The sequence below is a fragment of the Camelus dromedarius genome, chromosome 6, assembly GCF_036321535.1.
Source record: "Camelus dromedarius isolate mCamDro1 chromosome 6, mCamDro1.pat, whole genome shotgun sequence".
NCBI lineage: Eukaryota > Metazoa > Chordata > Mammalia > Artiodactyla > Camelidae > Camelus > Camelus dromedarius.
The window spans coordinates 61,120,277-61,147,362 of record NC_087441.1 but is presented as its reverse complement, the minus strand read 5'-3'; the positions used below and the strand labels follow the sequence as shown (position 1 = coordinate 61,147,362).

General features: G+C 39.1%; 2 protein-coding genes across 6 annotated transcripts in view; one reads left to right on the top strand and one right to left on the bottom strand.

Moving 5' to 3' along the window:
* Positions 1 to 408: 408 nt before the first annotated feature.
* On the top strand, positions 409 to 26,028 carry SLC35A1 (solute carrier family 35 member A1). Of its 2 annotated transcripts, XM_010987713.3 has the most exons (8): positions 409 to 703; positions 4,963 to 5,140; positions 14,930 to 15,089; positions 15,285 to 15,437; positions 20,123 to 20,189; positions 22,282 to 22,458; positions 22,903 to 23,037; positions 25,106 to 26,028. In XM_010987713.3, exons 1-8 carry the CDS (start codon positions 565 to 567, stop codon positions 25,231 to 25,233), a joined length of 1,137 nt encoding a protein of 378 aa, XP_010986015.2. In that variant the 5' UTR covers positions 409 to 564; the 3' UTR covers positions 25,234 to 26,028. The 2 variants fall into 2 exon arrangements, with proteins under 2 accessions (XP_010986015.2, XP_064342944.1); XM_064486874.1 differs by lacking the exon at positions 4,963 to 5,140 and having other exon boundaries at positions 658 to 703.
* The window catches only part of RARS2 (arginyl-tRNA synthetase 2, mitochondrial), a 64,597-nt gene continuing 60,425 nt past the window's right edge, over positions 22,915 to 27,086 (bottom strand). For 3 of the 4 annotated variants that reach the window (XM_010987715.3, XM_031456020.2, XM_064486873.1), the window contains one exon: positions 22,915 to 24,249. In XM_010987715.3, the coding sequence (XP_010986017.3) occupies positions 24,196 to 24,249 (54 nt within the window). In that variant the 3' untranslated portion in view covers positions 22,915 to 24,195. The remainder of the gene's footprint in view (positions 24,250 to 27,086) is intronic. The other variant, XM_064486872.1, reaches the window with a different exon arrangement.

The following is a 27,086-nucleotide window of genomic DNA, read 5'->3' as shown; positions in this document are numbered from 1 at the left end:
AAGTGGACATTATAGCAGTTGAAGTAAATGCCTCTCGCCTTTAGTTGTGCGAAGATCGTGCAGTTATAAAGTCTGGTTAGGTAAATATAATGAGTGACAATGCTAACCGTAAGGACACAGGCACGAAACTTCTGAATCATATGTAATATAAACTATATTACGTTTAAATAAGAGGTAACAATGGAAGTTAATGGGCGAGGAGGAAGTTAACAAAAGTTGCCAAAGTTGCCAAGTAGTTTCTGTTACTCTACGAGTTCTGCAACAGCTTTGAGAGGCATGAATCACTAAGTCTAAGCCCAAAGACTACTTGCCGCCAAATCACTTTGATGCGGACTACAACTCCCAGAAGGCAATGCTGCGCTCCCCGCCTCCGCTTCCTTAGTAGGCCGAGAGTTGTAGTTTACAAATGGACGCCTTGGAACCGAGTTTTACGCCGTTGTCAACAAAGACTGGGCGGTGGAGGCCCCCCCTCCATCTGGGTCTTCTCCTTTTCGGTCTCAGTGGGATTCTTGAGCCTGATCTCAACGCTAGGCTGTGGGGGAAGCCGGCGGCCGGCAACCGGAGATGCGCTCTAGGCCGAGCGGCTTTCGTCTCTATGACCACAGGAGGCCGTCCCCGGCGTCCTGCGCTGTGCGCGCGCGCGCGGAGGGGGCGCGCGTCAGTTCCGCGCGGGGCTGTCGGGGAACCATGGCTGCCCCAAGAGGTGAGGTCGGGGCCGCTGGGACGGGGGTGCTCGGGGGGCGGCGGCGAGCGAGCTTCTGCGCTCGTCTTCACCTGTCGGCGGCCGAGCATCCTCCACCCTCGCCGGGCTCCTGGACCCCGTGGCCAGGCGGAGGCGTCGGGCGTCAGGCGTCAGGAGTTTGTGTTGCTCCGCTTGTCCGGGCGGCGCGGGGCAGCCAGCCTCCCACTGCGGCGGGCTCCGCGCGGTGTAGTTCGGCGGCCCGAGACCGCGCCTGCCTGGACGAGCTGGTAGTGGGTGGGAGCCGAGTTCAGGCAGGCCCGGGCTGCGGCGGACCCAGCGAGTGGTCGGGGTTCAGGTCCCGGGCGGGAGCCGCATCACCCAGCGGGAGGCAGGACCGTTCTCCGTCCCGGCCGGGGTCACCGCGGCTGCGGTCTCTGCTGCGCCTCCTGCCCTAGGATGCTCACCGGCTTAAGGGCATGCTGCCGGTGCAGAGCCTAAACAGCGGCTGGTCCGCGTAACAGCCTCTGAAAACATCATGGGGGCGTTAAAATAGCACTGAAGCCGTAGTGAGATGGAGAAAGCAGTCATTAAGAGAGTTACTTCCAAGGAGACTGTTGTATGTGGTTAGAACACTTAGGATATTTTGGGTAGAGGGTGAGATCCACCCATTCCACAGGGATGGCCCATTAGAGTATTAGTACTTGATGACTGATTGCCATTTCTTGAGGGTGAGTCAGTCTGATTAGCTTCGCAGCACTTTTTTTGCTAAGTGGGGTGTGTAAGTTAGGACCAGAGCTAAATTTCTGGATGGTAGAGCGGTAGCTACGAGAGGTTGAGCAACACCCGGATTCTTTCCCCAACTGTCTCACATAGAGCTCTTGGATTCTCTCTGAATAAATGTTGAACAAATATTTAAAGAACAGCTCTTTGCGTGGGTGCCAAATTATTTTCCTGGTTGAAAAGGCCACGTTTATCATTCAATCCCTGCCCAGAAGACATTGTAGTTGCATTTGCTTCTCTGATGCGTTCTCCCATTTCAAATAAGCCCAATCTTAAGAGTCTTCCTGGAGCAACACAGGAAGTGAAGGAAAAAAAACAGAATTATTTTGATAACATAAAGTGGAAGTAGCAAGAGTAATGATGAAGGCAACTTCAGAATTACGTAAGTCAAAGCATTAGCTGAAGTAATGGCAACAATGTACAGATTTAGGTTTATTGCCAGTAGCTATTTGTTTTGCCTCGGTCATGTTTTAAATCTTACATGCCCACTAGAAATTGGTAATACAAAATTGCAGTTTCCAGAGCTTCCGGATAGTCACAAAGGATTTATTTATCTGGGACTTCCTGAATTTGCAAGTTCTCAAATATTACAAAAAATGTCCCTGCTAAAATACAGTAAAATATAATTGAAAAAAAAAAAAAAAAAGAACTCCAGACTGTAAATTTCCTTTGGGGGGCATTTTCCATGCAGAAACAAATATTGCCTGGGAGCTCATGGGAACTTTGTGAGATGGAGAGAACAATGCAGTTGTGCTGGTGTGCCCCCTCAGTGCTGTGGACCTGTGAGCTGAGTTTATAGTTACTGGCCTTTGGCATGATTTGAACACTTAGCAAAATTTACAGTGATTACATGTCTGGACTTCTGATATTTCCCGAAAAAATGGAAATTGCTAATAATGGAAATTTCATACTGGAGAATTTATGACGGGAGTGAGGAAGAAACATCTTGATCTAATGTTAAACTGAAATTAGAGAAAATAATGCTTAAAAAAGCATTTAATTGTTTCTAAAAAGTTTATATGTATTTTAAAAATGGTATTCATTCCAAAGTCCTATATGTTATACAAATATCTAAACTTACTTGATTACTCTCCTATAGAGATCAGTCGTTATTTTCAAGAATAACATATGTTCCCATTTAATAGGTGTATTTTCAAAGTTGATGACAATTACAGGTCAGAATATGTAGGTTATATGTATTTAATTTAGTGTTTAAACATTCAGTATGTTGTTTTGGAATCAGGGACCTATATACGAGCTAAAATAAAGTAGTTTTTGGTTTGGCAGTCCTCACCTCTCTTATTTATTGAAGTCTTGATCATCTTGGACATGGGTTGGCAAACTTTTTCTGTTAATGGCTGGATGGTCTCTGTCATAACTACTCACCTCTGCTGCCACGGGGCCAGAACATAGCCATAGGTGACCCGGAAACAATTGAGTGTAGCTGCGTTCCAATAAAATCTTTTTTATGGACACTGAAATTTGAATTTCATATAATTTTCATGCATCACAAAAGGTTATTTAAAAACTTGTTTTCTGACCATTTAAAAATGTAAAACTGTTCTGAGCTGGCAGGTCATATAAAAATAAGAGGAAATGTAGGTTGCTCACCCCTGATCGAGAAGATGGAAAATGCTTCCTCCTGTACCGAGTAATTAAAGGTTATTGCTGTTTGTTTTTTAAGTCTTACATTTTCCCCTTGTGTAGGAAAGTTTTAGAACAAACAAAATATTATAGTGACCTCCTTTACTTCCTTTTACATAAACATTGCTTTTTGGCTCCTCAGAGCTTTTGGAAAGAAAGTTTAGGCAGACGTAAGCTCTGTTTCTCTGTTCTACCATATTACTTCTTAGTTAAGACCTGATGTAATTAAAAAAAAGTCTGCCTGCAATTTCCCAATAATTCTTTAATTCACCCAGGGGAAAATATTTATACCAAAGAACTTGTTTCCTTGTAAGTTCTAACTTACCATATAAAGATAATTTATTTGAAACTCCTATTTTATTTATTTATTTATTTAAAGTATAGTCAGTTTACAATGTTGTGTCAGTTTCTGGTGTACAGCATAATGCTTCAGTCATACATATACAGACATGTATTCCTCTTCATATTCTCTTTTGCTGTGGGTTACTGTAAGATACTGAGTATAGTTCCCTGTGCTGTACAGTAGAACCTTGTTGTTCATCTGTTTTATCTTCCTATGAAAGTCACCTTTGAATAGTGGTTAGGCTCCCAAAACGGTGAACAAAAGCGCATGTAGGTGTAATGTAGTTATAGTATCAGCCCAGGGTCACTCCCTGTCCTTCCAGGCCAGACTGTCAAAGTGTGGTCACATCTAGCCTGTCACTTGTTTTTGGATGGCCTATAAGCTAAGACTGGTTTTTGCAGATGAACATTTGCAGTTGATTTGATGAACCACTAACTTTGAAGGCCAGTGAAGTGAAATGTTACCCTCCCTCCCTCTTCTCAGTACTCTAAAGCATTGTATTCAATTATTATTTTATTTTGAATTTGTCCAATTAAATATACATTAAATGTGAAAAAAATGTGTTTTTTCCCTTATTACCTACATGGTATTCTTGATTTTGCCTTGTGGCCTAAAAAATCTAAAATATTTACTCTTGGCCCTTTATGGAGAAAAATTTGCTAACCCCTGTTTAACCTGTGCCTGGAGATTTGAAAGAAGGTTAAGGATAGCTGGGGGTGAGAGAGGCATGAAGTGGGTACAGAGAGGAGGAAGAGTTTGTGCAGGAGGGGATGGCAGGATGCGAGCGGAGCCCGGAGGATGGAAGGATGAAGGAGACCTGGTACCCTGTGCTCGCAGTTGTATTGGCGGACTTGGACCGGCTCTGGTGGCAGAGCGATGGCTGCTGCTGACAGACTCGCAAGAAGTTCTTGAGTATTCATAAGTTGTGTGCATTTCCTGGATTTCAGGTTTTACAGAACTTCACTCTTAATACTTTTTTATGTTGTGAATTATCTTTCTGTATAATGCGAAGAAATGAGAGGCTAGATGTAATTTGTTTTTTATTATGATAAAATTCTGTATCAAGCCCCACTCGTACCTCTCAGTTACTCCTTTTGTTTTCCTGCTCTCTTTGTATTTAGAAGACACACTGCTGTACTTGTTTTTATCCTGCTTTTGTGCTTTGCTTTCACAAGTATGAATTATAATTACACATAAAAAGATGTGTAAAATATGTAATTTACAGCATCCCAAATTGGAGTGAGTTAGTTATGCCACATAATCTTGCAATCGAGCCCTCCCCTGGAACAAAATCTATGCCTAACCAGTTGATATTTTAAGTCAAGCTGTGTTTTGTGTGTGTGTGTGTGTGTGTGTGTTTGCATTCATGTAATTGGAAAGCACTGTTTTGAAATAAATTTTTAAATTTATTCTGTGCTTGAAATTGGAAAACATTTTGAGGTATAACCCTGGTTAACTTTTATGTACATAATACTGTCTAGTAAATAATGTCTTTGTTGCACATATTTTCCAGAAAATGTCAGTTTATTATTCAAGTTATACTGCTTGGCAGTGATGACCCTGGTGGCCGCAACCTATACCATAGCTTTAAGATACACAAGGACCTCAGACAAAGAACTCTACTTTTCAACCACAGCCGTGTGTATCACAGAAGTGATAAAGTTATTGCTAAGTGTGGGAATTTTAGCTAAGTGAGTATAAATACTTTTTAGTGTGTTAAGTTATTAATTTCTTACTCAGTTGTTTTCTTTACTAGAAAATTCAAGCTACATCCTCATATATTTGATTGCTCCAGAGCAGTGTTTCTCAACTCAGGACAGTTTTGCTCCCTAGAGATACTATTTTGGTTGACCCAACGTGGGGGATGCTACTGGCATCTGCTGGGTGGAGGCCAAGGATGCTGATCAACATCCTGCAGTGCTGTGTCCCACAAGACAGCCTTCCGTAACAAGGAATTGTCCAGCCTCAAATATTAGTGGTGCCGAAGTTGACAAACTCTGTTCTGAAGCAGGGGTTGGCGAGCTGCGGTGCGTTGGCCACATCCAGAGTTGGCCACATGTTTTTGTTGCAATAGAGACTGTGGCTCACACAGCTTGAACTGTTTCCCATTTGGTCCTTCCAGAACACATTTGCTGACTTCTGTTTTAGAGGAATATAATAATAATAACAGTTAACGCTTCTTGAGTGTTTCCTGTGTGAAGTGCCAGGCACTGTGCTAAATGCTGTTCATTATGTATCTCATTTGGTCTTTATGGTTTTTTTTAAGGTAAGTACTCTAATGACCCCTATTTTACCTATACAGCATCCGAGGTTCCTCAGTATTATGCTGCTAACATGTGGTGGCACTGGGCTTTGAATCGGTAACATCGTATGAAAGATGTTTTAGCCAGGGATGCAGTACAAGAGAGGGTTAAGGATGGGGCTTTGGAAAGAGATAGACCTAATGTTAGTCCCAGACTCAATGGGATTGTGACTTTCCACATATTGCTTAAGTTCTCCAATCTTTAGTTTCTTCCTTTCTTAATTGGAGAAAATAGGGTTGTGAGATTAAGTAAAATCTGGTAGGAAGTTTCTTGGGGGGATTTAGGAGATGAGGACCCATCTGGGTCATGTGGATGGATGACTTCATATTGGTTTCAAGACGTAGGCTGGTGAGAGTGGGGCAACAGTGAGGAAGAGCACGCATGTCGGCTTAAATTACATTTAAACACTTGAAAATTTCATTGAACAAATGTTTATGAAGTGATTTCTGTGAGACAGTTTTATCATAGGTGCTGGATATACAGGTATGAATGAAATAGATATGGTTTTTGCTTGCTGGGAACTTAGGTTCAGTGGAAGAGACAGAAAATAAACTGGTAAACACACACATAGTTACAAATAATCATCTGGAAAAAATAAAAATGGTTTGGGGAGGGGGAAAAGAATAGGAAAATGACTTTGAATTTGTATTTGTTTGAGAATTCTTTCCCACATGATGTTAAATGAATTCTTTCCATAAGGCTAAAAACACGAGATTAGACTTTTTTCTTTGTTTTCAAAGTAGAAGCAGTACTTTATTGTCTGAGAGAAAAGATGACAATTTCAGAATATTGTGGGAAAATGTGAAAGAATTATATTAGAAGTAACTAAAGATTTAGAACTTGAAGAATCTTCTCTTCAGAGAAGAATAAGTAAGAAAAAATTACGTCTTGATGATTAAAACAATGCATTTCCCCTATATCCTGAGGAAAATAGTTAATGTAAAAATTAAATATTACTAAACTTTGATTTGAAATTTTTGGAGAATGACAGAAAAGGGAGAAAGAAATGCACTACTGTTTAGATGGGGAAAACTATTAAAGAAAGTAAAAGCTTCTTCCCCTCCTCCTGCTCTTTACCCTTGATAAAGAGCAGTAACTTTACAGAATTGACACAGTTTTACTCCAGAGCCTCAGCTTTATCTGAACTATGCAGAGCTTACCCTATTTATTTAGGATGGTCTCTCCAATAATGTTCTTTGCTCAGTAATATGTTTAGTCCTGGCTAATTGTTAAAGGAAGTACATATCCTTTTATACTTTGTAGAGATAGTAGCAGAGGCTCAGGAAATTTCTTAAAATTTTTAGTGCTTTTCTTATAATTAAGGTTCCCTTACAGGGAAACAATCACTACCACCATCAAATAATCTGTGTTTCATTGCCTCCAAACATTTTAAACACGTAGCCATGCTATGTCTGTTTCAATATATAGTTAAAAAGATGTAGTGAAATCCATGATCTTTGTTGCCCCAATAATATGTATCAGGCACTTCTCACTGAAGTAAGTGTGTTTCTTCTAAGAACTTAAATATCCTAAACACACAAGGGAGAAAAATTTCAAGTGAATTCCGTTTTTAATTAGTTCTTTTTAAAATACTATAAATAAGTAGGGCAAAGCCCCAAGTGTGTGCTCAGCACTGTTGGAGATGTAAGAAGTAAACTAAAAGACATAGTTCTGTCCTCATGGAGCTTATAGACTAGTGGAGAACCAGATATTAAGCAAATAAATAATAAACTGGAGGTGTTAAGAAGGGTAAGTAGACGATGCTGTGAGAAGTACATTAGGGGGCCTCCATCTGGACCTGAGGGCTTCCTTTCTGAGGAAGTTACTTGTAAACCCAGACCTGGAGATTGAGTAGAAGTTGGGCAAGAAAAAAGCAAAGAGAAGGTAAAGAGAACAGTGTGAAGTCCCCGGGGCGGGAAAGTCCTTGTCTCTTAAAGAACAACAGGAAATCGGTACGTGTGGAGTGTTGTGAGGGGGGGTGGTGCTAGGAAGCCGCGGGAGAGGTGGGCAGGGTGTCAGGAGTGATCCTATGGGCCTGTGAAGGATTTTGGATTTTATCTTAAGTGCATTAGGAAATTACGAGTGGCTTAAATCAGGGACTAGCATGGATGGATTACAGGGTGTAAGAGTTGGAAGGAAGTTCATTAGAGCCCAGAGATTGTGGCCATGATGACAGTGCAGGCGGTGAAGAGAGGTTAGTGGATTTGAGTTCCCTTCTGGGAGTAGAATCTACAAGACTTGCTGGGTTTGGATAAACTGTTTTTTGTCCCCCCCCCCCCCAATTAAAAACTGGGTACTTCCATTAAATAAATAAACAAACCTAAAAATTGGGTAGAGAGTTATTTTTTTCTGAGACAGGAAGAAAAGCAGATTTGAGGGAAGGTGATATGAAACAATTTCATTTTGGGAAGGTATAATGTAAAATTTCTAATGCCTTTGAGGCATCCAAGTGGGAACACAATAGGCAGTTGAATGAATGGATCTGGAACACAGAATAGAGGTCTGGGTTGGAGAACTAAGTACGCAAGTCCTTGTCACATGAAAGTATTTAATCTCATGAGGTTAGAAACGATGGTTTAAAAAGAGTGATCTGGTAAAAGTGTTGACATTTGCAGCATTCTTCCACCTACCTTAAAGGTGACTTTTCTGGGCAATATATCTGGAAACCACAGACCATAAAGGGGACACACAACAGCAGGTGCAGTGTTTAGACAAACGGAAGGAAGTCGGCTGGTTTAATAACAAGAGTCAGTCTGGGCTGAGGCAGTATCCTAGCATTTTGTAAGCGTTAAACTAGCCTAGAGTAAGCAGAACTTTGGTCAAGTGCCCAAGTCAGGCAAATTAGAATCTTCAGGTCCCGAGAATTTAAGCAGAGGCAGTTGTAGCTCCAAGGACAGGTCTTGGTGAGCCTTGGGAAACCTCATGTCTAGTGACTCATGTCTGGTGTGAGGACTTTTTGAGCCCAGAGAGGTATTAAATCATGTCCTCTCTGATGAATGGTTTTGACCTGACCAAACAGATCAGCAAGGTTCCGAGCCATGGTTTAAATGGAAGCTCTGTCTCTGTCAGGATTGGAGGCTGTAGGGGGTTCCTCTGTGTAGGGGATCCTATGTGGCTGAAACTCATGTCGGCAAATGGCCTTAAGTCACATGGCTGAGACCCCATTCCCTTCATTTCTTTCTCTTCCTTTTAACCTTTCCTGGGGTGGGAGTGGTGGGGTTGCATCCCCTGAGGCCTGGGCACCCTAACATTCACATTATTAATGTGGTGAAACTTTGCAGGCTGAAGGGTATTGCTGATTTGCTAAAACACTGGAAGATAATTGCTTAATTTTAATCCCAAATCTTTGCCCTACTTATTTATAATTTTTTTAAAAAAAGAACTAATTAAAAATGGAATTCACTTGAAAGTTTTCTCCCTTATGTGTTTAGGATATTTAAGTTCTTAGAAGAAGAAACAGACTTACTTCAGCAAGAAGTGCCCGATATATATTATTGGGGTGACAAAGGTCATGGATTTCATTTACATTTCTCAGAGAAAAGTAAACACATATTTCAGGTTGTGGTAAAAGAAGAGAAGGGAGAGGAATGCATATCTTGGCGTGGTCTCCAAGAAAACTGGGCAATAAATAAGAGGAAAATACTTAAAATATACTATTGCTGTAATGTAAAATGTTGTATGTTGAAATTGCCTTAGAAAAACCAAAGAATTATGCTTCTTTTGGGGACTAGTGTGAAAAATGAGTCTCTGAAAACCTAATGAACAGATATCTAACTTTTCTTTAGAAAGCAAGTAACTACTCTCTGGAATACCAGCTGTTAATCCCTGTCAAAATGTGTTATGTAAAGTGCCAAACATCCTCTTTTAAGACTGCGGCAACTGAATTTGCTGCCTTTAGACATTCAGGATTGTTGCTGTGGAGGAAGGCAGGTGGCCAGAGAGGGATGGTGTTAAGGAAACACCGTGTCCGTCTCCCCTTAGAAATAGGTGAGGGAAACATGCAGGGGAAACAGCTACTTTTTGTTTCATTCTTGTGCCTCTGTCTTAGCCTTGGCTGTTATTTCACCTTCCATGATGACACATTGCAGGCTGAGGGATGTTTTAATTTGCCAAAGGAACCTAGAAAGTGATTGGCAGTGATAGGATCAAAAGGCAAGTTCCCTGATTTCTCAATTTCAGATTATAAGTCCTTTAGAACAAAGAAATGGTTGAGCTGTTTTGTGATTAGCCAGGACAAAGGTAAGCATGTAGTAGCATAATTAGACATCTCAGTAATTTTCAACAGTTTTATTTTTTGTTTTTCTCTCAAGTTTTTATTTCCAAATGTTGACATTGTACCATGTATGTTTTACCATATCCTTGATTTCTCTGTATTTGTGTATATGTGTAGTGTTTTTCTGAACTGTTTGAGAGTAAGTTTTACACAAGATGCCCCTTTGTCCCTAAATTCTTGAGTGCATATTTCCTAAAAACAAGGGCATTCACTTGCATAATCACAGAATATCAAAATTGAGACATCAGCATTGATGTCTATTATCTGATTAGCAGACCTTAGATAATTTTGCCAACTGCCCACTAATGTCCTATAATAGTAAAATAGTCACACTTTACATTTAGTTTTATCTCTAATTGCCTTTAATCTGGGACAGTTCCTCCATCTTCCTTTTTTTTTTTTTCACATCTTTGACATTGTTGAAGAGCACAGTCCTCTTTGTAGAATGTCCCTCAGCTTTTAATTGAATGCTTGGTTATGTTGAAGTTTAGGTTTTTGGTCATGAGTATCACAAGTGATGTGTCCTCCTTGGGCCAGTGTACACGAGGCACATAATCTCCATGTGCCCCATTAATGGTGATTTAACTGATTTCTTGATTAAGGTAGCTTGCAAGGTTTCTGCAAAGAAAGTCAGCAGTTTTCTCTTTGTAACTAGTAAGTATCTTATGGAGAGATACTTTGAAACTAGGTCAGTGTCCTCTTTTCTCATCACACTTTCACTGGCTAGTTTTATTGTCCTTTGATGTTGTCACCTGGTACTTCCCCATCCTTCCCTGCACATTTGTTGGGAGGCATTCTGCTCCAAGCTTTCCCTTCTCTCTGTCTTCCTCTCCCTTCCCTTGCCTCCCTCCTCCCTCTCAGCCGAGATTCATGGATTATTTTACTCTGTGGGCTGGATCCATTATTATCATTATTTATTTTGAACTTAGATTGTCCCAGATTTGGACATTGAGATTGTCTTCAAGCTTCCTCCTCTTCTTCTTCTTTTTTTTTTTTTTTTTTAACACATTTTCATCAACCCTTGAGAAGTGTCTTGTTAGCACAGCAAGATGTTCAAGGCCTATCTTATGCTTTCCCCACCACAACCCTGAAATCATACATTTCTCTGAGAAGCCTGTTTCCTTTTTTCCACCAGAATGGTATTTGGAAACCAGAATCTAGACACGAGGTGTGCACTTTGCTGCTGGGGAATCATTACATCTGGGTGCTTTCAGTAGACAGAGCCAGGAAACATGTACATGTATATATACACACACCCCTCTCTGCTTCTGTATATGTATATGTATGTGTATGTGTATATGTATATGTATATGTATATATGAGTTATATATTCTTTGATACCCACAATTCTGAAAACACCACCACAGCGTTATTGTAACTTTCCCTTTTCCCATATTCCCTTTTCTAATAGTGATGAGTCTGACTTCCATTATCCTCAAGATCTTTAGTTATCTGCTCAATCCTAGAATACGTAAGTCAATTCTGAATTTCTAACATACAGCTGTGAAAAAGTAAACCTACTAATTCAAGCTCAGTATTTGTATGTAGTTCTTTTGCCCTTAGTTTCAGAGCATATAGTGAAGACTGTTCTAGAATACTTGGATTAGTTCTCTTTTTCTCCTTCAGTGTAATTTTGGTATTCATTAAAAAGAAAATCACAGATTTATTTTTTGTTTGTTTCTGTTTATAATTAACTTGGAGTTTTCCATCATCCTTATTAATTTTACTTATAATTTCCAGTAATTTTTGGATACTTGTTTCAATCGTAAGTTATAGAATTGTGAGAAAAAGAGGGGGGCATGGGGAGGAATTAAGGCATGGCTGCTTTACTTCGCATAAATGAGGTTTAAGGACTACATGGGCTAAGGGAGTTTTAGTTATGCATTGTACATGCATACATAGTTTACATTGTGGTTTGCTTTTTAACTTTTTTTTTCACTTAAATGTTTTATCTTAGAGATGGCATATGCTTTTTGATTATACATGTTCTTTCTCTCATCCAGCAATGTCATTTATATAATTAAATCTAATAGATGTGTTTTTAACAAAAGGTACCCATTAAAGTGCTTGGGATTTGCTTTCCAAGAAAGTATCAGGGCAGGAAAGTGGAAGAAAAAATGGCCTTTGGTTTTTATTTGTTCCTTTTTATAGTATATTCAAGGCTGCAGCATATTTAGAATTGATCATTTACCTTTGTCTGCTTAATGGTAAAACACAAGGATAGATGACTAGTGTTTTCTGGAAGATATATTGCTTTTTTTTTTTTAAACTTAGTGGGTAAACCTGTAAGTTTTAGAGCTGTATTCTTAGTAAATATATTAAAATGAACAAGATTTAATCTAATACTGAAATCCTTTACCTGCTTTTTTAAACCTTTCTGTGTGGTAAGATTCCCATATAATCATTCTTATACCTTCTAAATCTCTTTATTTTACTCTCTGATATCTTTAATTATTCTTGAGCTTTTGTTTTCTTTTACAAGTTCTTTTAGAATCCTCTGCTATTTTTTGTAACTAACTTCAAAATATCTTACTTAGTATATAATATTGATATAATTCTAAGGTACTATGGGGAAAGTTGAGCTTTCCAGTACTCAACATTCTGATACACCTTGGCTTCCCTAATATCTGCATTAGAGAAGGAACCAGAAAAATATACTAAAACCTTCCTGGAAGTAATGAGATAGTAGTTCCTAAGCATGCAATAAAAAGGATATATCCAGAAGAGCGAGGCCTGGTGGTCATCCTGGATACACCGTCCTCTAACGGTTTGCCACAGTGAAAGAAAGGAGTACTCAGATTGGCTGGTGATGTCTCACAGGTGAAAGCTAGAATGTGTGGGAGAAGAGAAAAGAAAGGAGAAAAGTGACATGGAGCAAAGGGACCACAGCAGCGTTGACTATTGGTACAGTCATGGTGGTAACAGAAGTACCGATTAGATCCTTAAGCAGCCCGTATTCTAGCAGGGCAAAGAGAGCCAGTGGTACAGAGACCAGCTGTTCTCAGGATAGCCAGAAACTCATTTGATCCCATTGAAGGCTTAGAGTATCTCTAAAGCGTGGAGGTAAAATGGCATTGCCCGTAACTGGGGATTAGGGAGGGATAAATAGTTACTGTACTAGAGCTGGAGGAATCGTATGTGAGGCAAATGGACGTGGAAGGAGGTGGAGTGTGAAAGATGGGTACAGACAGGTTCCTTAGGGAACCACTCTGCAGATACATCAGGATGTAAGGCAGTATTTTGGAAGGGCATTAAGTAACAGTACAGTGAAAGCAGTGTCCTGCACTTCACACTGTGAGATTATGCCTCTGCCATCATATGGTGCTTACTGTGAGGAAGATGTTCAATTACGTTTTCTAGTATATCATCTTGTTAAGATGGCTCTTTGAGTTGGACCTCTGTGATTCTTCTTTTTTATTCTTTCTTTTTCTCTTTAGTTTATAACTGAGGGAAAACTTTCTTTAAGAAATTATTCTTTATACCTTGTTTAAGATGTGGAGAGTATATAGAACATCTTAGATATGTGTTGAGAAAAGAATGCCAGATGTTTAAAGGGCCAGTCTTCAGATAAGTGGAAAACTCCAGCATGGAGAATTCTCAGAGGAGTGACTGCTCTGGTGTTCCCCCTGCCCCTGGCTAGGTGCTAGTCTCCCGCCAGGCTGCGTACATGACTTCTCAGCATAGGACTTCCCATTGTGGTGTGGAGTATGCTGAATCTGGCAACAGAGTAAGATCTGTAACTAAGAAGGACGTCTTTTGTTTTTGTGGTCTATGCCAAATTTCCTGTCTGTCTTAAGCATTTTCTAGGGTGCTGGACAGTTCTACAGCAGATGGGCAGAGGTGGTCAGTTTGACACTAAGGACTTGTTACTCCCCCTCAGAACTTGGGTAGTTATTTTTGCACTATATAAATATGAAAATAATTCACTTAATGACTGTTGATTCTAATATGTTAACCAAAAATATGTTAACTCATTTTGGGTTGCAATAGATCTGTCTCCCCAACAAATATTATGGTCCTTGTAAGGATATTGTGAGCTGCATTTAGGACCCTTTTGATAAAGCACATTTTTTTGGTGTTGATGCTAATAAAATGTTCTTTTATTTGTACTTTAAGAAAATAAATGAGCTGATTTACAACAGGGGATAATATGAGCCAGATTAACTAGTTCCTCCTGAGGAAACATAATAGTTAAGAGCATACATAATCAATATGCAGTCAGTTAGTAAGCTTTATGTACATTACAGATAGTTTGCTTTTAGTGGCATTAGTGAATTATTCAGATTTCCTGCACAATTATACAGCTACGTACTTGCGTTTTATGAGAATATGCTTAATTAAAAATTATCTAATGTATTGCTTAATCACCGAACTAATTTACAAATAATATTGACCTGAATCACTCAATTCCTATCCCAAGTAACGTCCATACTACTAAAGCTATTTTCTTTTGTTTGTAATTTAAATCTATTGTAATTTTTAAAATAAAAAAATGAATATGCAACCTGATTAATTTAAAAATAATCAGAGTGAACTTGATGCAATGACATTAAAGTGGGATTAAATTAATTTTTATAGGTAATACCAGCAATTCTGGTTTCCTGTTATCTCGATAGTAAATATGCTCAATAACTCCTGGAGCTTTGACTGGAGGTTGATGATGATAAACCTAATTGTTGTCATATTTTCCCAAAAAGAACTTGTAATTGTTTTTCTTTTATGAGGATTCAGTGCTGGTATGTTTCTTTTAACCAATCTGGAAGTAGTTAAAAACAAACTGTTTGCTAAATCAATCAATGGATTTAACACAACGTAGCTGTCCTGTGTGTCATGGACTCTAATCAAAAGGATGAGTTTTCATTTTCTTCCTAACCCTTTCTCATTTCTCTGTTGTGTTTTCAAAGAGAAACTGGTAATTTGGGTAGATTCAAGGCGTCTTTAAGAGAGAATGTCTTGGGGAGCCCCAAGGAGCTGATGAAGCTAAGTGTGCCATCGTTAGTGTATGCTGTTCAGAACAACATGGCTTTCCTAGCTCTCAGCAACCTGGATGCAGCAGTGTACCAGGTATGTGGGGTAAATGATGAAAAGTGCAGCCTCCAAAAAACTGCTTTTATGGTGGTGAAAAGCTTTTTATTAATGCTTTATCACACTATCAAAATTAGTTCTTTCTCTACAGTTCTATTCATGATATCAGAAATAACATATTTGTGTCAGAGGCTAATGTTAACTGAGTTCACTAGTTCCTTGTTTCGTGTTTAGGTGACCTACCAGTTGAAGATTCCCTGTACTGCTTTATGTACTGTTCTAATGTTAAACCGAACACTCAGCAAGTTACAATGGATTTCAGTTTTTATGCTGTGCGGCGGTGTCATACTTGTGCAGTGGAAACCAGCCCAAGCCACGAAAGTCGTGGTAAGAAACAAAATGCTTACCGTAACTAAAATAGGAAACTTCTTAGTCTTGGGCACTTCAGACAGTCGCGCTGATGAGTGCGGCATGGTTGTATTTCTTTGGCTGAAAGTAACCTATGCCCGATAGACTTTTTCCCCCTTAGGATAATGTTACTGTCAAGGATAGTAATACTTACAGCTTCCTTTTTTTTTTTAAAGAGGAAAATGCATAAAATATGTTAGAAATGGACAGTACCTTAAACTTAATATAACACAGCCCCTTCATTTTATGGATAACAAGATTGAAGTCCAAGGAGGTGAAGTAACTTGTTCAGGGTTACACAGTTAATAGTTAACCTGTGACTAAAGTTGTACCAACTTGTACACAGTGTGTATGTCCAGACCCTCTAGGCTTCTTTTAGGTATTTTCTCAGCAATACTGGGCAAGGTTTTCTCCATCTCATTTTCATGCTCTCCAGCATCTCATCTTTCTTTATTCTTTTGCACATACACCCGCTGTCAATGATAGGATTAGTGAGGAGTAGGGTTTTTACTGATAATTGGTAACTAAAATAGGGCAAAAGTGCCTTTCCTCCTTTTAGTTTAAGAGTTGAATGTTAAGGTACATACCTGATTATTTTTTGCGTTACAGGCTTTAGTTGCTTATTTTCCCAAAGAGAAGTAGGAAGTGGAACTATAGTGAAAGATCTTCTGAAAGGCGGGAGGGCCCTCACCACAGAACGCCTTTCTGCCGCTCTTAGCAGGTGGGAGACTGTGGTTCTCCTAGGAGCATGAGGTAGAGTCTGTGAAAGCAGGCAGTCAGTTCCTTTCTAATGATGTAGGGACTTTCTGGCCTGGAGAGGAATTTTCTTTCCCAGATAAATATTTATTGTCTTTACGTGATGTTAAAACACGCTTATGTTCTTGGTGACATTTTGAAACACTGATCAAATATGCAATGTACATATAACTTGGATGCGGACCCGTAGAGAAATGGTTCGTTTAGGAAGTAAGGGAGACGAAAGTTAGATGTGAACTTGAAGTAACACCTTACACCATTAGAAAAGGTCCACCTCACACAGGTTGTGTGTGTGAAATGTTCAGTAAGGGAAAGCAGAGTATAGGGGAGGGCAGTCTACCTTTGGAACACTCTAGAAAGTTCTTTCACATTTTAAATGGAATGCAGTTCCCTGTAACTGCCTCCTGTTGTTCTTCTTTCTTACCACAATAACTCAAATCCCTACTAACTCCATCTTATGATCCTTTGAATGTCTGAGAACAGTGTCACATCCCCACCCTCCAAGGCTTTTTTTCCTCCCCCATTGAGACCACCTTATTGTGTCTTTCTATAATAACGGCTTCTAGAGACCTGATTCCCTGGCTCTTGCCCCGATCCCGCCTTGTACTTCTCTTCTAGGTTATTTATCTGTTATTTTCCCTTAGTGTGTCCTGAAAGTTCACAGTATCTCCAGATATTGGCTGAGTAGTGTAGACTGAGGTGTAGTTTGCTAATTACCTCCTTTGTTCTGAATACTAGAGACTAGCTAAATCAGCATTAGATTGTATTTGGGGGGGGGCGGAGGTTGGGGGAGGATTTCCATTCTATAACTGATTATACAATCACGTGTAGCCGTTTCACACGAATAGTTTGTCTCAAATATGTTTTGTGGATTGGACTTCTAAACCCACTCTAAAATGCGAGATGTGTTTACATTTTTTAAGCTCATCTTGTTGGCTTTGGGTTATTGCTCAGGTCTTTGAGGTCTTTTCAGTCTTATCCATTATCAGCTTTTTCTTTGAATGCTATGCTTTCTACAGATTCAACACATACGGCTTCTGGGTCTTCACTGAAAAGTTTAGACAGGATAGAGGACGAGTTTTGTGGCCATACCTTTAGACCTCTCTTTAGCATGACTTTTTTTTTTTTTTCTTCCTTGCTTAAGACATTTATTATCTCATAGTTTCATGGTCAGGAATTTGAGGGCTCCTGGGCTAGGTAGCTCTGGCTTGAGGTCTGTCACAAGGTTGCAGTCGCGGTACTGGCCAGGGCTGCAGCCGCCTGGGACCTGCCTGGGCCTGAGGAGGCTTCTAGGGTGGCTCGTTCCTGCACCTGGGAAACTGGTACCGGCTGTTGGTCTCGCTTGCTTTTGTTCTGTCAATTAGCACCTTGCTGTTTGGGCGTTCAATCAGCTCTGAATAGAACTGTACTGTTACCCTCACCATATTTCTGTCTTGTTCACCAAAATATTATGCAAATCTGTCAGATTTCTTGCTAAACATCATTTCTGTGGAATCTTCCTCATCACTTACACAAGGAATCCTTTCAGTAAGGAGTTTGGTATGTCTTACTCTTAGGGAAGCCGCACTGTTTCCAAGTGATGACCACTGAACTTTTTCAGTTCCTCAGGCCACCTGTTCCAGCATTTTCCTAGTAATCAGTAACAATAACACCAGCTGCGGCCACTCGCCAGCGATGTTCCCAGTGCCTTACATATATTAGCTCGCTTATGTCCACAACAAGCCTATGAGGCCTGCCTTTTTATTTCCACATTCACATGAGGATACCAATAGGCAAATGAAAGTAATGGGCCTGTAGACACCTTGCTTGAACCCAGGCAGCGTGGCCCCAGAGCCAATGCTCTTGATAAGCATACTGGACTGCCTCACAGGTCTCAAGCTGCTGTCTATAATTTCTGCTTTTCTTTCCCTCTGTGTTTTTGAAAATCAGGACAGTATTTGCCCAATTCAGATTTTCTGGCACAGCTCTCGTGCCCCACTATTCTTCACAGATACAGTGATCAGTATCTTGATTTGCTACTATTCTTGGTCAAGATACTTTTAAATTTCTTTAGGTAGGTATTCTTTTAAAAGCAAACCAGATGTCTTGGACTTCAGTTCCCCATTTAAATATTTACTTACATTATTCACAGAGAAGGTGGAAACTAGATTGGGGTAGCTACTTTCTTGCTGTCTAGTCGTGCGTCACCTCGCCGAGGAAGCACACTCTTTTTTTTCCTGAACTAAACATACTTTAAACAAGCCTTCTTTAATGTTTTAAATTCTACTTATTCTTAACTTTCTGTGTTTTGATACTAAAATTCCTGGTTAGATTCCTCTTGGTTACGTGTGCTAAGGATTTCTTAAAAAATGTTCCTATAAAATCTGAATTCATGGAAGATGACTTAATTAGTAACACTGATATCTCTTATAACTCTTCACCAGAATCTCATTCTTAAGAAACTCTTACCCCTCTTGAACCATCTTCCTGCCATGGAATTCTAACTAAGTTTTATTTTTTTGAGCTTATTCGTTTATTCAGGATGAGAGCCCAGGGCTCTCAGCTCCGCTGCGTTTGGCTGTCACTCGTGCTAAAGCGACATGGCTGCCATTTCCCAGAGTTTCCATCACTTCCGCTTCATCACCCAGCACTTTCTTATCAGTCAGAATTAATCCAGAGAAGCAGTGTCTATCACCATGTTCCCTAACTGTAAAGATTAAACTGGCAGAAAAGCAAGCCAAGAATTTATCAGACACCATTTTTAGTAGCTTGAGCTTCCTAGCAGTTGTTGGGATAGATGAAGTCTCACCTCTGTGCCAGTCTTGTAGTTTGTATTCAGAAAGCATCCATGTGTATCAGTTGTAGTCTGTAGCAGTGATTCTCAAACTTGAGTGCATGTCAGTTGTTGACGGGAAGGTGAAACAGATTGCTGAGCCCCATTCCCATAGTTCATGATTCACTAGGTCTGGGGTGGGGACTGTCAGTTTTCACTTCTAACAGATTCCCAGGTGACGATGCTACTGTTGGTCCAGGGACCATACTTTGAGAACCACGGTATCTTCTATTCTTTTATCTTCATGCAGACATTTTATACCAAGCTTTCCCTCTCAGGTACTTAACATAATCATTCTCCTTATTTATCAGGCTTATTTATTCTGAACAAGGCATGTGCTTGTCATATTACAGTCATGTGTCTCAGCCCTTGGGTTTCAGTGTTACCACTGAGATAATACTTAGCTCTGAGGAAGGACTGATGAAAACTCTTGAGGGTTACTTTAGGGAAGAGAAAATAAAGTTGAAACAATAGGTTGAGGCCCATATACCTGCATCTGTTAGCAAAGTATTATGATTATATATACGCGTCAGTCTCTCCCATCCCTGAACTATTTAAGGATCAGAGCTGTGTATCATCTTCATCTTTATTCATGTAGAAGGTAACACAATACACCTGGGACACAGCAGGTATGCTATTGACATAAAAATTCGGTAAAGTAGGAAATTTCACAAGTCATTACCTCATCCTGTAGGTGACAGGGAATAAATAAGTTAAACCGTTACCATTTCTGTGATTGATGCTATAAGGGCTTGGGTTATGGTGGTGGCAGAAGTTAAAATCAGGAGGTAAGCTGACGATACAGAATTCTGTGCTGCGGTGCCCACTGTTACTGGAAGTTGGCACACGTGTTAGTTACCTGAAGCATTTACTGTGGCTGTGACTTGAGGGGTACATTTTGTAATGTAGGTGCTTTAGCTTATCTCTGGGATGGCCTTTTTGTTTGGCCCTGTCTTATTCTATAGAATAGCTACATCTGATCTGGCACATGCTTTCAGTAGAATTATAAACAGATGTTTGTATTCATTTGTTTGGTCTCTTGGATGAGTTCTATTTATTAGTCACTAAAAATAACTTTTAAACATTACCGTTGCAGGTGGAACAGAATCCACTGTTAGGGTTTGGCGCTATAGCTGTTGCTGTATTGTGCTCAGGATTTGCAGGTAAATTATAAAAGCATCATTTTATTCTATTGTCAAAACATCTAACTTTAGGGATTTAGTTTATCTTGCTTTATCATAACTAACAACTTTATTCCCATTACATCTTACTTTCTTACCTATAGTTCTTTAGTTTTGTGTCATGTAAGCATGTGGTAGTGTTTACCTCAGTTTCGACCTCAGTCTTTATTCATCCCTGCAGTTATCTAAGAATATACTTCTGTCTCTGCCATCCTTCACCATCCTCAGTCCAGCCAAGAACCCCAAAATAAATGAAAAAGACCTCTGCAGATGGAGGAAGTTAGCCATCAGAAAGCTCAAGTACCTCTTGGCATTTTCCTGGAACTGGCACTGTCCTCAGGCTGGCTTCTGCTGCTTTTGGTTGTTAGTTACCAGCTCGGTTATCTGTTTTTCCCTGGTAATCTCAAGTTTTCCCTCTGCTTCAACAAATTAGGAACTACGGAGTAGGGAGGGAAGCGGAGTGAGGTGGAGAGTACCTCAGAAAATCTAGTACACATAAGTAACAGCCAGAAGGGGAGGGATGAACCAGAATTGCTAGCATCAGATAAACACGGAGGTCTGGAAACATGTGTATGGGGACAAGCAAACCTCCACTGAATCAGGAAGAGACAAGGAATGAATGTGAAGTGCAACAGAAGAAATATGTTTTAGAAATAGTTCCAACAGAGAAGAAACTGAAAGTTCTCTTTAGTAAAGAGTCTGTTAGTTATAGCTGGCCATGTTTATTACTTTTCTTTACTCGTGCTGTTTCAAGAGCTTTTACTTTTGTAAAGTAAGTAAGTAAAGTAAGTAAAGTAAGCTAGATATGGAAATGAAATAGTCTTGTAAAAAGGTATCTGATAAGAGGGGAAAACCTAAATTTAGGAATACATTTAATGATAGCATCATGCTAAGCTTTTCTTCTTGGGAACCACCAAATTAGAAAAAACCCCTCCCCCCAATAGAAACAACAAATTAGAAACAGGAAAATAATGTACTATTTGATTTTTTTTTAGCACAATTTTGAATAGTTAAATATTTGTCTGTCCAACATTCTGTGTAGTTCAACCTCTCAATACACAACTGAGGAAACGGTAGGTTTAATATCCCTCTGTGCTTGTTGTAACGGAGCACTGAATAGGTGAATGGTTTTCCCAGATAGGAAAATCCAAGGTAGAAATAGGAATATCCGTTATATGTTTGTTCCCATCCTCTGGCTCTTTCCAACACAGGTTTATCAAAAACAATCTTGTTTTACATTTGGACTTTTAGTTGATTAGTACTTCAGTGGCAATTCCTGAGTCTCTAAGTAACATGGTGCTTATGACAAAAAACTTTCATGTCCTTGTTAAACATGCATTCATTTTAAGTATAAAACTTACAGCAGCGGTATGTAATTTTTTTTTTTTAGGGGAGGTCATGTGCTCTTTTCAAGTATCTGTAAAAAGCTATGGCCCCTGAATCCCAGAAAAATGCACATATACACAGAATGTGTTCTCTGGTTAGGGAGTTCATGGTCCTTCTGACATTATGAACTTGGCCTATGGAGCTCAGCTTTAAAGGAAAATGGCTTCACTCAGCAAGTTCTATTTAAATTTTATTTCGATCGCGTTACTTTGAAAAAATCCCAGTTAGAGATTATACTGGTTATTTTGCAAAATTGGGAGTATTCATTATGAGGCAGATATTATAGGGGTATAATTAAGGTAATTGACTCTAATAGTATAGTTCTCCTGATGACCAAAGCAAATCTTTTACTGGCAATAATAGAGAGCTTTTGTGATTGATCTCACTGCTGTCATAAAGGCAGAAACTATTCTTAATAATTTAAGAGTCTTCCGTTAAATGTGGGTAAAAAGCTCTCTCTTGGTTATTAATTCTATATTCTCTGTAAAAATGCAAGTTGGTAATGTTCGGTATGCCATGTGTCACAACCAACATAATAAATGTGCATTTGATTAATGTAAAATATGTTTGTTCACCAAATCATATACTTTATATTGTCATATCTTTAGGTTATTGTTCTAAGTGAAAGACATTTTAGAATAATTTCTAATATGTTTATTTCATATTTGCATGGCTAATTTTCTTTCAGGAGTATATTTTGAAAAAGTTTTAAAGAGTTCAGACACTTCCCTATGGGTGAGAAACATTCAAATGTATCTATCAGGGATTGTTGTGACATTAGTTGGCGTCTACTTGTCAGATGGAGCTGAAATTAAAGAAAAAGGATTTTTCTATGGTTACACACATTACGTCTGGCTTGTCATCTGTAAGTATCCAGGAATTAAAGGTTCTGGGTAGATCTTTTTTTTTTAAAGTTAGATGTCCATTTTAAGCCTTTACAGCATTTTGAAATTGTTCCTTTGATACTGTGAATACGAGTTTGAAAACGTAATTTTGGTTTTATTGACTTTTGTAGCAAAGCTATCCCAAAGCAATTTTGCCTTCACAACCAGAAGTGTCTAATGTGCTAGCAATAAATCCGTACATTTTAGTGGCAGACTACAGAGCCCTTTGGGCATCTGAAAAACAATGTTGTTTCGTAGGAACTACTACAGGGTTTTAGTACAAACTCTCTCAGATGACTGCTTCTAAGGAAAGCAGTATGTTCCTGGGTAAATTAGTGTGGCTTCTCTGGGGATGAGAACTGCCTCACCACCAGAGGAAGCTTCACTGACGCGAGCGTTAAGTTTTCTCTCCTTCTGTATGCGAGTCCTTGCTAGCGTCGGAGGCCTCTACACTTCTATTGTGGTCAAGTACACAGACAACATCATGAAAGGCTTCTCTGCAGCAGCAGCCATTGTCCTGTCTACCGTTGCTTCCGTGATGCTGTTTGGATTACAGATAAGTATGTCTTAGTCTGTACTGTAAGTTTTTACCATGGAAGAGCTCACTTCCTTGCTTCACTTTACCTTTTACTAAATAGGCCAGTTGGTCATAGTGTTACCGAAGTTCCCAGTTCTGCTGCAGTCACTCTCCCAGTGCAGCGCTTCATAGTTGTGGGCAGTGTGCGTCTGCAGTTCTTAGGTTGGTTAAGTGGTCCCGGAGCTCAAGCTGAGGGGCGCCGCTTCTGTGTGAAAGTGAGCGGGCTGCTCAGGAGTGTTTTGCAGTCAAGGCCTCCCTGTTTCCCAGGTATCAGATACAAGGTAACTTAAGTGCTTCGGGGGTGAATGCAGTATGATGAGGTGCACGAGGAAATAAACATAAGGACTTTAGGGAGTGACTACTTTCAGCAGTGGAATTAGCATACACTTGGCTTTGTGTTTTGAGGAAAGAACAGAAAACTTCTTTAATTTCCCCTAGTTTATACCTTCCTGTTTTGGACTTGGGCGTGAACTGGTTTTGAAGCTACAATACAAATCTAAATTTTCTTTTGTAAAGATATCTTTGTTTTATTTCATATATAATTAACCCCACATTAATTAGTTTGGCTGGCATTCTGGCACCACCTCTATGCTGGTCCTTCTAGCAGAGTTTTCCCTAGCCATATCCACCTCATTAAGCTGGCTTTTGAATTACCTAAGTAATGCTGTTGACTTAACATTTCAGAGTGGTTTTATGCTGTGATAATTTTCTTTACTGATCAATTATACCATAAACTGATACATGAGAAAAATCTGTCAAATACCGACACTGAGTAAAAGAAATAGATCTGGCCTGTATTTACATTTCATTTAAAATTGACTCTTGTTACAAATGCAAATAGAAGATACCAACCTTGTTGAAATACTAGAAAAAAATTTGATAGTATGGTTCAAATCTTCCCTGTACCATTATATTAGCTGTGCAGCCTTGGGGAGCTTACTTACCCGGTATCTTAGTTTCTTCATCTGTAAAACGGGGATGCTGATACCACCTATCTCCTGGGGCTGTTCCGGGTGAGGTGCTTAGAACAGTGCCTAGCACGTAGTAGATACTCCATATAAAGCCAACCAGTTACCATTTCAGAATTGGGTATTTGCAGGTCCTCCTTTACATATTTTTCTTACCTGATTTGGGTGAACTTTCACTTGGAGTTCTGATCCATTCTTACGCTCAACAAATCCTTATGCCTGTGCTCCTAAAGAATATTTGGGAACAGTATAAATACTTTTTGGTCAATATTGTCTTACTGGTGGTCAAGGACATTTAATTAGAATGTCTTAGCAACCTTAGATTTAATTTGCCCTCTTCCCCTTTGTTGGAGGCAAAGCTAGTCTTTCCTAGTTCGGAGTGAACTAAAATCATAGCTCATTGTTATTTCTGTGCATGAAACTTTTAAAGCTATTAAGACTATGCCATTGTACTCCACATGGAATATGGTTCAGTTTTGAACAGAATATATAGTTTTGATACAAGGATTTGTTTATATGATGCCTACTTGTCAAGTTTGGGCAAGTTGTAAATCTTGTGTCCTGGTTTTCAGGATTAAGATTTAAAAGAAAATATCAGGCTAGCAGAAAATGGAATTTTACTTATTAAATCACTACCTTATCTCCTGTTCAGAAATCTTCAATGGTTTAAATTGTTGGTCATTCTTTGAATTTTGCACAACTGCCTTTTACTCTTAACTTCTACAGGTTTCTAGTATCACAGAATAGCCATATCCTACTGCTTTTTCTTTCAATCTGCTACTGGGAAGTTAGTATGTTCTTTGTCAGTGGTCCAGGACAGGCACAGTTGTGTTCTTGAGAAGTATGTAGTCAGTGATTATTACTCCCTGGACTTTATCACTTTTTGGGGGGGTGGGAGGAAAGGGGTAGAAATGATGACCTTTCTAAACCTTCCTATCATAAAATAGAACCCTTAAATTTATTTAGTTTCCATATAATCTGATGATGTAAACCCACAATTGTCAGTCTTCAGAATTTTAAACTGATCATTATTATATTCTTTTAAGGACTCAAATACAGATTAAGCTTTCCTTTTCTTTTCAGCACTCACCTTTGCTGTGGGCACTCTTCTTGTATGTGTTTCTATATATCTCTATGGATTACCCAGACAAGACACTACATCCATCCAACAAGGAGAAACAGCTTCAAAAGAGAGAGTCAGTGGTGTGTGACTTCAGCCTCAGAAGAGATTCCTACTAAGACTAAACCATTTGCATTAAACTAGAGCCTTAAGTCAATCCCAGAAGGTAGCTTAAACAAACAAACAAAAACTGTGGCATCAGAGTTAAGAAGAAAGCCATGTGACTGAGTTGCTATAGAGATCTAATGTGACCTGTTTGGAGTCAACCTGTTTCGTCTTAGAATGGGGGATTTTTATTAATGTGTATATATATAATGTATATATAAAGTATAGAGATGATACGGTGTTTAAAAAAATCATGTGAGGCTACAATATTCAATTAACAACATTTGAGGTTATGTTAAAGATAAAAGTGCCAAAGTCACTTCTGGAATAACTGTTCTCTTGTTCAGGTACAGGGGAGGAGGACGTCCTCTCCTTACTCTCCAACGTGTGTACAGTATTTGGGCTCAGCTGCAGGAAAGACCTAGCTCTTTCCTTACAAAAGAGAGGCAAAAATAAGACAGGCTAGTTCAGAAACAAACTGAATGTGTAACTTCTCAAGCTGAATCTGTTTCACAACTCAGACAATGCTTTCTGGGTGGTGACTGAGTACTCCTTTAAGTGCTGTATTTGTGCCATTCATTGTCTGGATCCATATTTCTTTGCTGTTAGATGATACACTTTTCTTCAAAAAATATTTCTAATGTCATTTTTGTACTTTTTTTTTTATAAAGTATGTTTAACTGTTGGGCTCCCAGTAACTTGTGAAATTTCAGTGTTTTTTAAAAAAAATTTCTATAAAGTTATGGGAAAATTCAGCAATAAACAATTTATTTACATGAAATCTCAGATCACTTTCTGTATTGTAGATATGATCATTAAGATAATGCAAAAATAAGCAAAAACCCAAAACATTAAATATTTTACTTTATGTATGCTAGAATTGTATCAGTTAGGGTTCTTTGTTTGAAGAAAATGGCTATAAACCAACTCTAGCTAGACTTAAGCAAAAAAAAAAAAGGAATTTATAAGAAGTACTGCAGTCAAGGCTAGAGGATTCTAGGTTGTAGGAATTAACGAACAATCTTTAGGGAGATGCTTTTGGAAAGACTTGGCTCTAACCGTCATTGTCCCTATGTCATTTTACTCAAGATACAGATACCAAAGTGACTATCACAGACCTGGGAAGGGGGAACGTTTCTCCAAAGCAGGGGAGAAGGATATTGGACATGAAAACATGTCCCAACTGAACATTTTTATGCCATGGCTGATTTGTGCTAAGGAAATATTGATGGTCCTTTAGAAAATTAGCAATCTGGAAGCTAATTCACTTAAAACTGGAGTCTTTTCTAGGACCAAGAAGGTATACCATCCTTGCCAGTATAAAACTATGCTCATTCAACTAGAGAAGCTTTGGCTCATGCTAATTTGCTTCTCTATGCATAAAAACAGACTGTCATTAGTATTCAGAAGACTCCTAGTGGCACCATTTAGCATAAGTTATAGCAGACCTGAATGGAGATTCTCAGATGAAGATAGCTCTACTGATCAAAGAGATCACATCCTACTCCTGTTCCCTAAGCAAGTCTCACAAAATAAACTTTACCAATATGCAGATACATGAAACTGTTAGAGAAACTCCATTTCAAATGCAGTTTAATGGACTAATTTTTACAAAAGATTCTAATATGCCATCTGTAAAGTAATTCCTTGCTATTCAAATGTATTCAGGGCCCTCCCTGTTCACGCAGCGTGGTCATTGTCACCTGTACGTAGCAATGAGAAGATAAGTACGAGAGCTGTTCTCGGGGAGTAGCTGTCAGCTGTATTGGCAAAACCCCTTAATTTTGGTCTCCCTAAATTTATTAAGAACCAGTTATAGTTCCAAGAAAATTGAAAAAA

What these genes read in the sequence shown, in the direction of transcription:
- SLC35A1 (XM_010987713.3), top strand. Translation starts at nt 565, where the DNA reads ATGCGCTCTAGGCCGAGCGGCTTTCGTCTCTATGACCACAGGAGGCCG. An exon ending in ATTGTGCTCAGGATTTGCAG is followed by an intron (nt 20,190 to 22,281) that starts GTAAATTATAAA and finishes ATTTTCTTTCAG; the next exon opens with GAGTATATTTTGAAAAAGTT. An exon ending in GCTGTTTGGATTACAGATAA is followed by an intron (nt 23,038 to 25,105) that starts GTATGTCTTAGT and finishes TTTTCTTTTCAG; the next exon opens with CACTCACCTTTGCTGTGGGC.